Source organism: Melozone crissalis, unplaced genomic scaffold, assembly GCF_028551555.1.
Source record: "Melozone crissalis strain CALT ecotype California unplaced genomic scaffold, PUWL_Pcris_2 ptg000004l_1, whole genome shotgun sequence".
Lineage (NCBI taxonomy): Eukaryota > Metazoa > Chordata > Aves > Passeriformes > Passerellidae > Melozone > Melozone crissalis.
Window position 1 is genome coordinate 5,119,273 of NW_026535782.1, and position 15,992 is coordinate 5,135,264.

Genomic DNA, 15,992 nt, shown 5'->3' on the forward strand with positions numbered 1-15,992 from the left:
ATTGTCAGGTCTGTATAGATGAATATCTACCAGCTTGTCTCTGCTTACCAAGGTATTTTCTTTTAGCAGGGAGAAATCCTGTTGCTTTGGCCATATTCTCCTGGACCATGTTGCCAGTTCTGACACCGACAGTCATGTATTTCCATTCAGCTTGCTTTTGCACAGCTGTCACCATCCTGGTCACTGCCAGCTCTTGGTCACTGCCATCAACATGACTCCCACTGCCCTCTCCCTTCCTTACCTGTTCTGGCTGCCCCAGACTGCCTTGGGTTGTGGGTTGCTCACTCTGCAGTTATGCCTTGGAGAATTTAATCTGTTTCTCTTCTGTTTTTTGTCACTTTATGCTGATTGCATATCCACTTTTCCACTCCTGACCCACATCCATCCAGCAAGCAGCCTGTGTGAGATACCCTCCCCATCCTCCTCAGTACATCCAAATGATGATCCTGCCAACACTTCTGTTCCGGGTCCCCACACACCAGTCACTGAAACACTGCACTTCTACACTCCCATTACAGGTGCACAACCTCCTGTTAATTAACTTCATCTTAATTTCTCCAAATGTTCTTCCTTCCCCACAGCAAAACACATGGCTGGCCCAATCACTTTCCATCCAGATCACCATGACACTCCCTTCTCATTGCCAGCACTGTGTTACATATTTCTGTTTCCTCCAAAGTACAATGAACTTCATGATATTTTTTCACCTCTCTGAATCCCTCTTTTACTTCCATTGAGCTACAACAAAAGTGAAAACTTGAAGTTGAAAGTTGAAATATTTTTCCCTCATTATCACAGAGCTACCATTGATACCTTATATGAATAACCCAGGTTATGCTCCTGAAATTATATTCAACAGCTTTTTATTGCAAAAACCATATTTCCAGTCATAGGAAAAAACCCCAACCTTATAGTTCCAATGCCCCCAAGAGATGGGTTTTATGGGATTTTCTCTTGTGGGTTAATATCACAACACATTTCCCATTTTAAAATCTTTATTTTAAATAATTTGGCCCATGTTTCATTGTTTCTTTTCACATGGAAATATCACTGGAATTTTGCTGATATAAATGGAAATTCCTTTCTGTCCTGTACCAAAAATGATGGACACCATCTCTACTTCTCACTTAAAGAAGCAGGTTCAAAGCAAAGTACTGTTTGTAGACAACAGATGACAACAGGACATTTACTTTTTAGGTTATTCATTGAAAGGGTAAGCTGTGAAAACAATTAGATTTTGAAAGTTTGTGTAAGTCAAACATTTTGCTTAGCTATAAAAATGATCAAATGTTGGATGTGACAGGCAAAAATTCAATGGCCTACTTTAACAAAAAGGGAAGGCATATTTTTTACATGTACATGTGTGAGGTGGATAGTAAACAAAGCTTTTGCTGCAGCCATATTGCTTAAAGTTAATACAGTGAGGGTTAAAACTCAGCTCGTGGTTCTGACAGAAAAGAAATGTTAGCTATTACAGGCTGATTTCAGGCATGTGCATAATGCTACTTAAAGTTTCGCATATTCCCCAACACTTAGCAGAGAGGAAAAGTGGGATTCCTGGATAGACAATGGGAAGTATGAAGCCAAAGAAACTCAGTTTCAGGAATGTAAATATGATCCTGATTCAAGGTTTTCTACAGAATAGCTTTCATGAAGAGTAACGCTGACATGCAGGTACAATGGAAAACCACATTTGCCAGATATTTTTAGAATTATGGTGACTCTTACCTCCCTGTTCACACAGCTGTTGTGCTAAGGCATCCTTGAATATAACTTGGCCCCTATGAGTAGCTGTAGCCCTGTGAACACAAAAAAGACAACAATAAATAATATAAACTTATTTATACATGTATATGTATATCTTTATGCATGACTAATCAAACCAGAAGTCCCATTCTGCTTTCTTTCTGTGTTCTACTTTTTTGCAGTCTTCTAAATTTATAGAATAATTTGCAGTGATTGTTTTGTGCATAGCAAAAGAAAATTCCTAAACCAAAATTGTTTGGTTGGTAATAAAAATCACTGGCATGTAATGAAGAATGTCTTTGACATGTATCTGTAGCTGCACATAGAGTTTCTATATTTGAGGCCTCAAAAGTTTTGTCTAAAGAATAATTAATTCCCATTAGTGACCCACAGCTAGAAGACATGTAATGTACCACAAAACTTGTCATTGCTTCCTCATGATCAGGTAGAAATATAATGCAATGTGATTTGTTTTTCTCTTACAGAGCTCTCATGTTAGGAGCAATTGTTTTAGTTTCTTTCCAGTTGCTCATTTAACCCCTCTTTTCCAAGTACAATACTTCACAACATCAGTTTTATCTCAGACATTTCAAAACCTTCAGTATTTGCAAGCATTGTATCTGAAGTCTGATTTCTCTTAGCCAAAGTTCCTCCAATATCTGTCTAAACTCATATACACTCTTCATACATGTTCTTTAACCTTTCTCTAACTAGTATTAATGGGCTCAGTACAGATCCATGTGAAGGTATTGAAATGGTTGAACAGTAAGATGTAGAAAGCTCCTTTATGAGTGCAGTTTCTCAGCCAGCAGTGTGCCCTCTCTAATGGATCATGCCTAGCTGGCTTATGAAATGTCAGAAAAGATCAGAAAGGAATGGTGTGAAAATGAAAATCAAAATACATTCTATTTTACTTGGCTACTAGGCCAGTTACCCTGAAAAGGATGAATAAAATTAACATATCTAATACTAAATTTTTCAGGTAGAGTGGATACCCGGGGTGAACTCATCTTCGAACTGTCAGAATACAAATAGGAGTAAAAGAAAGCTTCTCTGGGATCTACTTTGCTTTCTGTACGTGTAGGAAAGCTCTGTTTACACCAATATGTGTGTCCTGAAATGCAAACTGTGCTGACCTGATGCTCCTAGGGCTTTTAGACACTCTTCCTCTGCCTGAGGAAGGAGAGCTGTGCTGGTTTTTTCCACCTTGGACTTTCAGAGGCAGATGTAAAGCTGGAGCCTTGCCTCACCTGGCAGTGCCAGTATTTTGGCCACAGTCCCAGGATCACATCACCAGCGTGAGGTTTTGGCTGCACTCCCTACCATGTCCCCTATTGCAACTCTTTTAGGATTTTCAGTACTTTCATAAAATACAGCAGAACTTCATGCTATAGTTCTACATTAGCATTTCTATATCTGCTGATAAGACCAGTGACCATGCTAAGTACAGAGTAAAATAAAAACAAATACACTGCTCCAGCCCATAAAGGCAAGAGAGCTGAGGCATTAAGCCTCATTTAAAACTATGAATTAAATAATTTATTTAAGCTCTGTTGTGATGAATATGAATGAAAATATATGATCACTACATGCATTTCTGCAATTTACCACATAGGTGTACTCAGTCATGCAAGTCAGAATTGGACCAAACAGTCTCCAAAATCAAACATGTGCCCAGATTTCTTTAGAAGGACCAGATATGGTGTCTTCCTCAGGTAGCTGAAATGGCAGGGCATCCCACAGCCAGCTTTGTGACCAATGCAGCAACAAGAGACAGGTTTTTCAGATGTGTTTCAGTGTGGAAATTTTATGCATTGAGCTTCCCTAGCTTAACATGCAAGAAAAAGGCACACCTAAGGCACAGAAGTATTTTGTACAACAGTTCTATCCCCCAAGCTGTCAGGGTGGAAGAGAGGACTCTTTGCAGACAGTGGGAAAGAAAACTTTTGTTAGCAGTGTACCAGGACTTCAGAGATGCTGTTTATGCAACAGCCCAGGAAACAATTCAGGATGTACACAACAATGATGGCAACCAGAGCATTCCTTTATGAGGCAGAGAAGAGCAAACCCTTGGAACACAGACCTCATGCAGAGGAGAGCTCAAGCATGTGTCTGAATGCACACAAACACCAAGTAATACCAATAATACCAAACCCTGCACTGTTGACTGGATCTCTGCGTGCGTGTGAGAAAAAGGGGATTGGGCAGAGAGCCAGCACCCAGCTGAATGATCAGCATCTTTCTGTGCCTGTCATCCCTTGCTTGACAATGCAGACCAGGAGCCAAGTGCTGCTGTTCCATAGCAGGAGAGATCTGCACCCTGGGGCCAGGGGAGCAGGGCAGGAGGGGCACTGCTTGCTGCAGCCTGAGCTCCTGGAACGTTTGTCGTGCCATGGAGACTTGCTGAGGGTGCTGCTACTGCCACTTCACCAGTATTATCTGGTCCTTTTTCTCTGGATTTGTGCTTTATTAATGGAGCAAATGAAAATAATGCAGCATAATTATGCAGGAACTGAGCTATTTCTAGAAAGAAGTTCAAAATATACTTTTTCTGTATTGAACTTTCTTTGTTGGTGATGTTCTTACCTGACAGGTAACATAATCAGAACAGGATCATGAATTTGGATTCTTTTCTTATAAAGACATGTAACATATCCAAACTCATTTCAATTCCTATATTCACACTCATATGAAGACTACATAATATTTATAATAATTATTACAAAAATAATACTGGCAATGCTTGAAAGAGACTCTACTAAAGAAAATTGTTCAACTCTTAACTCGGGTTTTGCTTTTGTGACATATATATGTAACTATTATATATATATATATATATATATGCAGTTATGTAACTGAATGTTATGCTTTTTTGAAAAGTTTCTGTGCTGTCTTAACTGTAGTTAAATATTGCTTAGAGGAAGGGCACTTCCTAACTACTATTTGGTGTTACTCCACACCAGTCTATAGTTCCACTCTGACATTGTCTACTATTTATTCCCAGCTACAGGGCAAGTGACTAATCAGACCTAATGTGTCAGTCAGCCAAAAGGCAAGATGCATGTTCCATATGTCCCCAGAGAAAATTTCAAGTAGGAATTAATCTTTCCAAAGGGATGAGAATTACAAGAAAAATGGGAGACATCCCATCCTGTTCCCAGAAGAGGAACATCCTGACGTGGTAAGTGAGAGTTTTGAAAGAAAAACAACTTAGAGGTAATAAGGTTCCTCTTTGTATTAACCTCACTCTTCCATTAGCCTAGATCTATTTGTGTGCCTGGGGCTGTGCAAGAGGGGATGAACTGCTTACAGAGGAATAGAGTTCTCAACACAAAAAGACTACATCAGGTGCCAAAGTTCACTGGCAGCTCAAGGCATTGCTAACCCCATACATCAATTACAGCAGCTTTTAAAAGAATTTTCCTCCCTAAACCACAACTATTTGAGTTAAAATCAGATGCCAATAAGGATGCTTGGTGCTTGTTCTGCCCTTACACAGATCTGCACCTTTCCCTGGTGAGGGAAGGCACTGGGACAAATTCATGTGAGAGGGAGTTTCAAAAAGCCCGAGGTTCCCTACAGTAAAACACCTCATCTCATGGTGGACCAAAGAGGGTTTTCTGCAGGATCAAAGAAAAGGAGGTTATTTCTTACCCGCACTAGCAGAGTTTAACCTTGTGTCACCTACTAATGGTTAGTGGCTGCTTCTGCTTGAGGAAATTCAGGGTGACACCCACAACCCTGGCTCCAGAAAAATCAGAGAGTGACTGTAGGAAGCTGAGATTGGTCTTCCCCAGCCCCACAGTGATGCCCCTTGAAATCAGGTCTGAAGCCACACAGACTTTGTTGCTTCCCCACCACTGTGGGGGACACAGGGGATGCTAGGAAAGTAATGAGCCTGGGCTGGAGCAGAAAATAATAATAATGCACAGCCAATGATTGTTGTTGGCATTTTGTGTTGAAATATCTCATAATTCACACTGGCCTTTTTACATGGATTGCTAACATGCTCTTGCATTTTGGAGAGAGTGTTTTGGCTCAGGAGAGCACAGGCAGGAGCCTACATGAGACTGACCCTCATGTGCTGCCTCTGCTGCCCTGCTCTGCCAGCCCCACCTGTGCAAAGGACACACAGCCACATGCCCAGAGGTGGATAGCTGCCCTGCTTATGCAAATAAATGGATTGATTTTTAATGCATTGTGAAATTTGCATGATCATCTCTGTAGGGTTGTCTTGTTTAACCCACGATCTTTAAAAAATACATTCTCCTCCAATACTGCCTAATTAAGGGATCTCTGAATAAAATAACTTAAAAGCATGATGGAGAAGAGGCCTTCAAGAACATGGGGCTGTGTTGTGCACAGCCTTTCATGCTGGGAGTGTGAACCACTTTCTTCCAGTGCCCTGCCAAGGTGGTTTATTGACCATTTTCTGTGTGCTATGAGGTGAGGTCAGGCTGGGGTGCATTTTGGATTGTGTTTCCTACAGGGCTGGAAGCTTCAGTGACAATTTCTTCAAGAGCAGCCAGACTGAATGTCAAGCCTGACTGGGAGATGGCGCTGGGGCCAGCAGGGAAAATGCACACAGCCCTGGTGGCTGCTGATGCAAAGGCACTTGGGTGGGAGGCTTCCATCCACTGGTTAAATGCCTCCAAGCTGTTATTTCAGTTTCCACTTGACATGCAAGTTCAGTCTAATTAAAGCAGCAGAAATGAGATCTCTGTGTTCTGAAATACACATTTTGACTCTGCTTTTCTCTCTCTGTCCCCAATGGTTCCCTCACTGATATGTTATAGAGGAAGTCATCTGTCCTGACCATATTCAGCTGAAATTGTCAGGGAAATTTGGCAAGTAAGATGCAATTACTTATGTAGAAATTTGTTCAGGAGATTGGAATTGGCACACTTGCTCTAAAAACCTCAGTCAGAGGTGAAAATTCTTCTGGGGAAAGGACTAAAATGGTCAGCAAAAGCCAGAGTGTGTGCTAGCGGGCCAAGAACAAAAATTTCATTTGGGGCAACTGTCTGCTGAAGTTTGTGGTTCACATGAATAAATTATGTAAATAACAAATTACAATTAATAACTTACTTCATGGGTGAGCCTTCACATAGGATAAATGCAAGAGGAACAAGGGCCACCAGGCTTTGTCTTTTGTCACTGAGTTTATCTCTGGGGACTGCACATGTGGGAAAAGGACGCAAACGTTGACTAAAGACTGATTTAATAATGATTTAAGAACTTTCTTTTAACAAGATTTGAATAACAAATTCTCAAATAGAAAATAAATGAGGAGGGCCTACAGAAATTTTGTTCCAGTAGATACTGGGAAGGGAAAGATGGAGAAGGACTTCTTGCAAGGGATGTGGTGATAGGAGAAGGGGGAGTGACTTCACACTGAAAAGAGGGCAGGTTCAAAACAGATATTAGGAAAAAGAATCTTTACTGTGAGAGTGGTGAGGCACTGGAACAGGCAGGCCATTCTGTGATTCTATTCTAGATTTTATAATTATAATTAAAAATAATTATAGTTATTTTGGAAGATGAATGTAAGACTACAACACTGGAAACAGAGGGGCGCACAGGCACCTCCAGCCCCTACACATTACAATTTTTAAGAACCCTTTTTTGTTGTCCTAAAGAACACCAAACTTTTGTTTGGTTGCAAGGTGCATGTACAAAAGATGGAGACAACATAACAATGTATACACCTTAGAAAAGAGGTGAAAAAGTTAGACTTACCGTTTTAAATTGTATATAAAACACTTTCATTGTCCTTTCTCTTCAATTTCAGAGAATAAAAAGATGTGGGGTTTTTAAAAATTCTGTCTTGTTTTATGGGACTGGAATGTTTAGAGGTTCTTGCTAACTGAAAGCAGATTAGGACAATACTTTCTTCCCAGCTACAGGAAATCCAACATTTTCATTAGTACTTTGCATTGTGTGATTATAAAGGAAAGCAAATTCTATTTTTTCTATACTTGAAATAAAGGGTTATTGCAGTGGCATCTGCCAAGCAGAGAGCTCATATAAATAATAGAACAAGCATCCATTGTCTCTCTACTGACACAGTGCCAGCAACTAGGTCCCTGTTTTCTACCTTTTCCAGTCTTTGGGAGAAGACTCTGTCCTTTTTTTAGGCTTTACAATCTATTTTACTTTATAATTTAGTGAAACATCAGTTGGATGAATTTTGGATTTTTAATGCATTGAATATTTTTAACTATTTGAAATCTATATTTAACCCAAAGCTAATGAATATACTGCATTTTTTTGTATGAAAGATACTACTTTTCCTAAATTTTGCTTATGTAGTCTTTTGAAGCCTATATTCAATGAAGATATTATTCAATCACCTAAATTATCCTTGAAGAAGAACAACATTTGTCTTTTCCGGTATGAAAAGAAGAAATGTTGCAGTTACTGTGGATTTTAAAATTCTTGAAATACCTAAATGAACACGGAGATGGTTTTAGACCTTTTAGACATCCTTGTGCACAAGGATGGAGCACAAGGGTGGGCTGGGCTGGAGCACAAGGATGGGCTGGGCTGGAGCACAGGGATGATCTGGGCTGGAGCACAAGGATGGGCTGGGCTGGAGCACAGGGATGATCTGGGCTGGAGCACAGGGATGATCTGGGCTGGAGCACAAGGGTGGGCTGGGCTGGAGCACAGGGATGATCTGGGCTGGAGCACAGGGATGGGCTGGGCTGGAGCACAGGGATGATCTGGGCTGGAGCACAAGGGTGGGCTGGGCTGGAGCACAGGGATGATCTGGGCTGGAGCACAGGGATGATCTGGGCTGGAGCACAAGGATGATCTGGGCTGGAGCACAGGGATGGGCTGGGCTGGAGCAGAAGGATGATCTGGGCTGGAGCACAGGGATGGGCTGGGCTGGAGCACAGGGATGATCTGGGCTGGAGCACAAGGATGGGCTGGGCTGGAGCACAGGGATGATCTGGGCTGGAGCACAAGGATGATCTGGGCTGGAGCACAGGGATGATCTGGGCTGGAGCACAGGGATGATCTGGGCTGGAGCACAAGGGTGGGCTGGGCTGGAGCACAGGGATGGGCTGGGCTGGAGCACAGAGATGATCTGGGCTGGAGCACAGGGATGATCTGGGCTGGAGCACAAGGATGATCTGGGCTGGAGCACAGGGATGGGCTGGGCTGGAGCAGAAGGATGATCTGGGCTGGAGCACAGGGATGGGCTGGGCTGGAGCACAGGGATGATCTGGGCTGGAGCACAAGGATGATCTGGGCTGGAGCACAGGGATGATCTGGGCTGGAGCACAGGGATGATCTGGGCTGGAGCACAAGGGTGGGCTGGGCTGGAGCACAGGGATGGGCTGGGCTGGAGCACAGGGATGATCTGGGCTGGAGCACAAGGGTGGGCTGGGCTGGAGCACAGGGATGGGCTGGGCTGGAGCACAGGGATGGGCTGGGCTGGAGCAGAAGGATGGGCTGGGCTGGAGCACAGGGATGGGCTGGGCTGGAGCACAGGGATGATCTGGGCTGGAGCACAAGGATGATCTGGGCTGGAGCACAGGGATGATCTGGGCTGGAGCACAAGGGTGGGCTGGGCTGGAGCACAGGGATGGGCTGGGCTGGAGCACAGGGATGGGCTGGGCTGGAGCACAGGGATGGGCTGGGCTGGAGCACAAGGATGGGCTGGGCTGGAGCACAGGGATGGGCTGGGCTGGAGCACAGGGATGATCTGGGCTGGAGCACAGGGATGGGCTGGGCTGGAGCACAAGGATGGGCTGGGCTGGAGCACAAGGATGGGCTGGGCTGGAGCACAGGGATGATCTGGGCTGGAGCACAAGGATGGGCTGGGCTGGAGCACAGGGATGGGCTGGGCTGGAGCACAGGGATGATCTGGGCTGGAGCACAGGGATGGGCTGGGCTGGAGCACAAGGATGGGCTGGGCTGGAGCACAGGGATGGGCTGGGCTGGAGCACAGGGATGATCTGGACTGGAGCACAGGGATGGGCTGGGCTGGAGCACAGGGATGATCTGGGCTGGAGCACAGGGATGGGCTGGGCTGGAGCACACCCCCTGTGAGGAGAAGCTGAGGGAGCAGGGCTCATTGAGCCTGCAGAAGAGGTGATTTTGGGGGGACTCGGCAGCAGCCACCAAAGGAACTTGTGCAGTTCCTCTCCATCACGGTTGTATCTTAAAACCAGACTGGATTAAAGTCCTGAGCAACCTGGTCTGGCCCTCCTTAGAGCAGGATTTTGGACTAAAAGGGACCCTGAGATCCCTTCCAGTCTATATTTAACTGCAGAACCATCATTCTAATGTTCTGTATATCTGGCAAAAGCAAAGAAATGAAAGCAAGCTTTGCATCTAATCAGATTAAACATCACTTGAGAACTGATTTTCACAGAACAGAAGAATTAACCAGTTCATTATGTTGGACACTTTGCATGAATATTGATATTGATTCTCCCTAATCTTGGGGGATATCTCAGAGTGCCAAAGGTTTTACATGGTCCCAGAAAACCAGGAGTTTAGAGGTACTTGATGCTTTGGGGTTTTCTGATGTGGTACATTTTTAAATGAAAGCTTGTAATAAATAGCACACTCAGCTAACACAGAGAAAACTTAAAAACATTTAAAATTAAAAAGAAAAATATGAAATAGCATATGAGATTCTGGGATGAAAACAACATTAGTTTTAAAAGATCCTAAATAATGGGGAAAAGAATGATATTAATGCCACCTTTTCATTTCACTGCTCTCATGCCATCTGCACTCACTATCCATTTCCTAGTTAACATTTCCCCAGTCTGCTCTATCCTGATTAGCTGCCCATGCTCCCAAAGGACATTCCCACTAGCTGTGGGTGTGCTGGACTACATAAAAATCTGGAACCTTATCCCCTGTATTTGCTTTACAACCCTCACAAAGAAATCTTCAATAGCCAAATTAATTCCCTTTCTTAAAAACAACTAATTTCAGCATTAATTACAGATATGTAACTGGTGCATCCACAGTCTGTGAGTCAGCTCACAAGGGAAGGATAAAACCTGCCTCTTTAGCCTAATGCTAGAAAAATAATACAGTAAAAATCAAAATTTCCACAGACTGCACCCCACAGCACATGGGGCAGGTTTCCCTTCCTAAAGCTTCACCAAACTCTGAAATATTGCACTCCTTGTCTAATGTTTCTTTGCAGCCTTCTCACCAATCTAAATGTTTTCAGAGGACTGAAAAACAAATGAAACATGAACACAAGTCTTTCACAGACAGATCAAAATCAAACTAAGAGAGAACTTAATACAGCTGTTAGTGAAGAATTGTTATTCTTGCTGTGAATGTGGTGAACCTCTGAAAAAAAAAAAAAAGCAGGGTCACTAATCATACAAAGGACAGTTATTTCTCCGGCATGGTTTTTAATTTTCATTCAGATTTATGAGTTGGAAGAAAGTACAAATCCCTAAAGACCATACCAGCTTACAAATAGAAATAGGCAGGTGAAATATTGCCTTAGGACAATAATTAATTCCATCAGCCACCAAAAAAAAAAAAAAAAACAAAAAAAAAAAACCAAAAAAAAACAAAACTGTGAAGTATCACAGAACTCCAGACAAAAGGAGCAGGTGGAATGGCATCATGTACACGGCATAAACTGGAGAGACCATGGTGGGGAGCCCTGGCAGGAGCTGGCTGTGCTAGAGGAGGGTAGGAGGTTATTTGGGGACCCTAGAGGTGTTGAAGGCAAGACTGAGGTGTAGTGTGAGGCCCTGGAAGTGCTGTGGTATGGGTGCTATTGGGGTTTACAGTCCAAAGACAAAGGAAACTTGGATTCATGGATCCTGCTGCTCACAGTATAGTTTGGCCTTTCCTCAGCACAGACTTTTTTCAGAGATGCCCATGAGAGGGCTGGTTTAGGGTTGGGATTAAGAGACAATCAGACACATGGATGCCTAAATCACATCCAGCCTTTCCCACCCCAACCAGAGAGATCGAATTTCAAATTTAATCTGTTCTCTGTGTCCTTCCACAACAAGTCCTGTCCTCCAGGCCTGCTTTCCAAACCAGCAACTTTTAGCAGCTCCTTGGGCTGAGCAGAGCCCCTGAGCTCCCCTTGCAGGGTATTGCAATAGCTCAGCACCCCTTGGTGCTGCAGGTGGGAGCTCTGTGAGCCACAGCTGGGCCCAGGACCCACCCTCTGCCCCTGCTGCCACCTCCAGAATGGTTTCATTCAGCTGCTTTTGGGTTATTTGCAGTTTTTTTCTTTATCTATCCAGGAAACCATGGCCTGCCCCTCACTGTCACGCCCCAGAGAGGATCACAAGAAAATCCAGTCTGGAAGGGACCTTGGGAGGTGTCCAGACCAACCCCCTGGCCAACGCAGGGTCAACTACACTATAAAACACAATAAAACACAAACAGCTTTGCTATACGTTCTACCACATTGCCAAACAGCACATCAAGGCTCCCAGTTCTGGTATTTGTGAATGCTTTTGCATAATAAAGTAATAATAGGATTATCAAAAATTGCGTTTGACAACATCTGAGCTTCACCTTCAATTGGTCAGTCACTTGACACAGGCATTAATACACTGGACTTACAACTTATTTGGACAGCAGCCTCCCATATAATATACTGTTCCAAAATAATAGGTTTGAAACCATGTTTCTCACTAGGAAACAATCCATGATTTGTCTTACTCAGAAACAAATTACCTGCTAAACTACACTGCTATAATATCTCCTTTAGATACGCTGTGGATAATAATTCTTTAAACCCATTATTAAAAAAGACATTGAAGTCTAAAACCTTTCTCTTAGGGTAAAGTAATAATGAAGAGATTTATAACCCTGGCCTCGAAAGAAACCAGAGTAACAGAGAATCTAAGGAACAATGTAAGTACCTCCAGGATAGATGGTTGCTCTTGCTTTTTATTACTGACTAATTTTTCCTGAGCACAAATTTGTTTTCAGAAGACTCTGGCACTAGAATGGATCTTTGTAGGGAAATATCCTGTTGATGCTCTGAGACTCTTTAGCACCAACACTGGATTCCCTCTGCCCCTGGTGAACAAAGAAATGGCCATACTGGGTGAAACACAACCAGACTTCAACTCTTCATTTATTTGCTAATGACAGTTTCCTATCAAAATTAATACACTGGGAATTCAATTCAGTAAAGTTTCCAGGAAGGTGAACTTTTCAAATACACACAAATAATGATTGCTTTTTACATGAAATATTGCTTGGGAGCTCAAATTCCCCTGTCTGGAATCCCAAATTCCAAGTACTACAGATGAAGCCATTCATTGGAGACGTGCACATCTGCTGCTGTACACAACAGAGTGGTGCTGGAAATTAGAGAAATTCATCTGTAATTTGTGTAGCTAAGAAGTTTATGGTTGATTAATAGAACATCAAACTCAAGCTAACACTTAACGATAAAAGAGGATCTCTTCTCACAACTGATATTCTAATGGGGTATTCAGAGTGATACAGTTTTTGAGATTTTGTGAAAATACTGCATCAAATAAACAAAACCAAAAAAATATGGGTTTGCTCTTGCAAATCTCTCCTTTTCAACTTTGGGTACTAGGTTGACTGTTGCATTTAGTCCACTTCTCTCCATCCTTATGGAAGGGACACTTCCCATGAGCTGCCTGAGATAAATTCACAAGTGATAAATTGAACAGGTTTTATAAAACCTTGGTTTTCTGAGAATTCTCTTAGTCAAAATTATCCAAAGTATTGGCTTCAGACAGAGTCCCCTGGAATGGGAAGCAGTGACATCCCATATGTGACATAAATCTTCCCAGTGCAGTCCAAGTAAAACTGACCAGACTAAGGATGGATTCGTAACAGACACTAGATTTCATGAAAAGTTACATAAAGGTGCTACAAGTGCAATTAGCAATTTCCTGTTTTGAATGATCATCAGGAATCTGCTGATCTCAGGGAAAAATAATTCCCACATCTGCACAGAGAATGGCTGAAACCTTGAAAAATTACAATGGAAACACAATACAACATAAGCTAGAAGGCACTTTGTTGCTGTGAATGGGATGGATGTGGCAGTGAGTCAAAAGAATTGAAGCAAGACCCCTCAGAGGGATGGAACAACTGTTTGCTGGTAAAGGTGTGTGGATGACAGAGATTCAATTATAAAATCAGGAGAAAATAAGACATATTTGAGAACAGCATCCAAAACAATGCTGTAAAAATAGCAGCACTAATTATGCTGTACCGCTTGTTTGGCACATGCTAAGACAACAGGCAGACTTCATCCACTGGCAAGGATAACTCTATGTTATTTCCACACAAAGACTGTTAAAAACAGTATATTGCAAATAACAAATAAAATATTTTAAAATACAGCTAGTGACTTTTAGCTTCCAGGTACATCCATCTCTGAGGATCCCTCAATCAAAGAGATCACAGTAACTTTGGATTCCTTGCATAATTATTACAGTGTCCTGAGGTGATCGCTGGGGTGAGAGAAAGACAAGAATCTTGTTTCTTGATCAGAAGGCTGAATTTATTGATATATGCTATATAATACATTATTACTATACTAATAGGAATAAAGAGAGAAGTTGCAGAGCTGCTAAGCTAAGCTAAGAATAGAAAAGAATCTATATCAAAATTCTGTGTCGAGGGACTCTGTCCCCAGCTTGCTCCTGTGATTGGCTCTTAATTATAAACATGGGAACATGAACCAATCACAGGTGCATCCTATTGCATTTCACAGCAGCTGATAACGATTGTTTACATTCTCCTCTGGGGCCTCTGCTTCCCAGAAGATGCAGAAATCTGAAAGAAAGGATTTCTGTGAAAAATGTCTGCGACACATAATATTGCTTCCCTTTTAAAAAAAATTATACATTTTTAAAATTTTATTGACCTGAGGCCAATCTCTTGCATTTAAACTAAAGACTTGGGTTTACGTATTAATAATACCCAGGGGAGACATGTGAACATGTACCTTTTAGCTTAAGAATTTCAAATGGTCTATTTACTTCTATCTTTCAATATGTATTCCATTTCACCATTGTTCTGACTGCATTATTGAGTTAATGATTCCTCAACTAAGAGCTACAGGAAACATTATAAATATTTTAGATACTTTTAGTAAACCAAAACAGGAGTATTTTCTGAGGTTCCATTCACAAATCTTTTGATCTGTGCTTACCACAAAAATTTACATGTTGTCTTGCTGCAGGGAAATACCTTCCTTTTTTGCAGATGTCAGTAGTGTGGAAAATTGTTATTCAATACTTCTCATGCTGACACGTGGTCTTTTGAGGAGTTTATTATAGGAACACAGTAAAGAACTTTGCCCTGTTGGTTTTAGGAAGCAAGAATGAAACTGCTTTTTTTTGTTTCCAGGCTATTTCATCTGCTTCATTATGCGCAACAAAATACATTAAATTTCAGAAAATCTTTGCTTTTCAAATGCTAAGATTTGTCCTATTGAATGGGATTTAAATGAACCACACCTACATTTCTTAATAGTCTCTAAAATAGTATGCATGGTTTGAAAAAACATTTTTTACCAATTAACACTTCCAAAACTTGTATCAAAATAAATTTTATAAAGCCATTTTAATTTCTGGGGACATACTTTAAAAGTATCCTGTTTAAATCCTTGCATTCCTGAACTCAGGAATCCGTGTCTGCATTCCTGGTGTCAGGTATGTTGGCTGATGCTGCTTCATGACAAGTATGAGTTTATTTGGTACTGGTTTAACTTTGTGTATTTCCCTGTGTCCCTCCATGCAGCAGGAGTGTGTGCACAGTCATTCCACACCTGCGGGAAGGAGAAGTGATTTCTAAGCCCCAGAAAGCTCATCACTTGCAGCAACACTGGTACCATCTTTCTCTTGGTCTCCCAACTCCATCCCCTCCCAGCTGAGGAGGAGTTTGCTAAGACACACACTCAGCTGGGGCTTCTTGCCAAGCCTGAGCTTCCTCAAATTCTTCATTTGTATACAATAATCCTACCCACTATGGTCCTCTATATTCAGGCATCCAAGATAACATTATTAAAGACACCTAAGTTATTGTCAGCTTTCATTGGAATGGACCTACAAGTTCAGAAATAATTAATGCAAGGAGAAAGAGGGATGGACAAGCAGCATTTCCCCTCCATAAATACATCCTATGCTACATTAAATTGAATTTCCCTGCATGTTTTGTCTCTCTGTTTTTAACTGACACAGGCACATTTTAATGCTGGTGACAGAAGATTTTAATATTAGTGACTGGAAACT

At 42.0% G+C, this 15,992-nt stretch overlaps 1 protein-coding gene across 2 annotated transcripts in view; it reads right to left on the minus strand.

Annotated features, from left to right (window-relative positions):
* The window catches only part of RELN (reelin), a 286,045-nt gene that overhangs the window by 168,771 nt on the left and 101,282 nt on the right, over positions 1–15,992 (minus strand). For both annotated transcript variants that reach the window (XM_054280910.1, XM_054280902.1), the window contains exon 4: positions 1,729–1,799. In XM_054280910.1, coding sequence (XP_054136885.1) covers positions 1,729–1,799 — 71 coding nt within the window. The remainder of the gene's footprint in view (positions 1–1,728; positions 1,800–15,992) is intronic.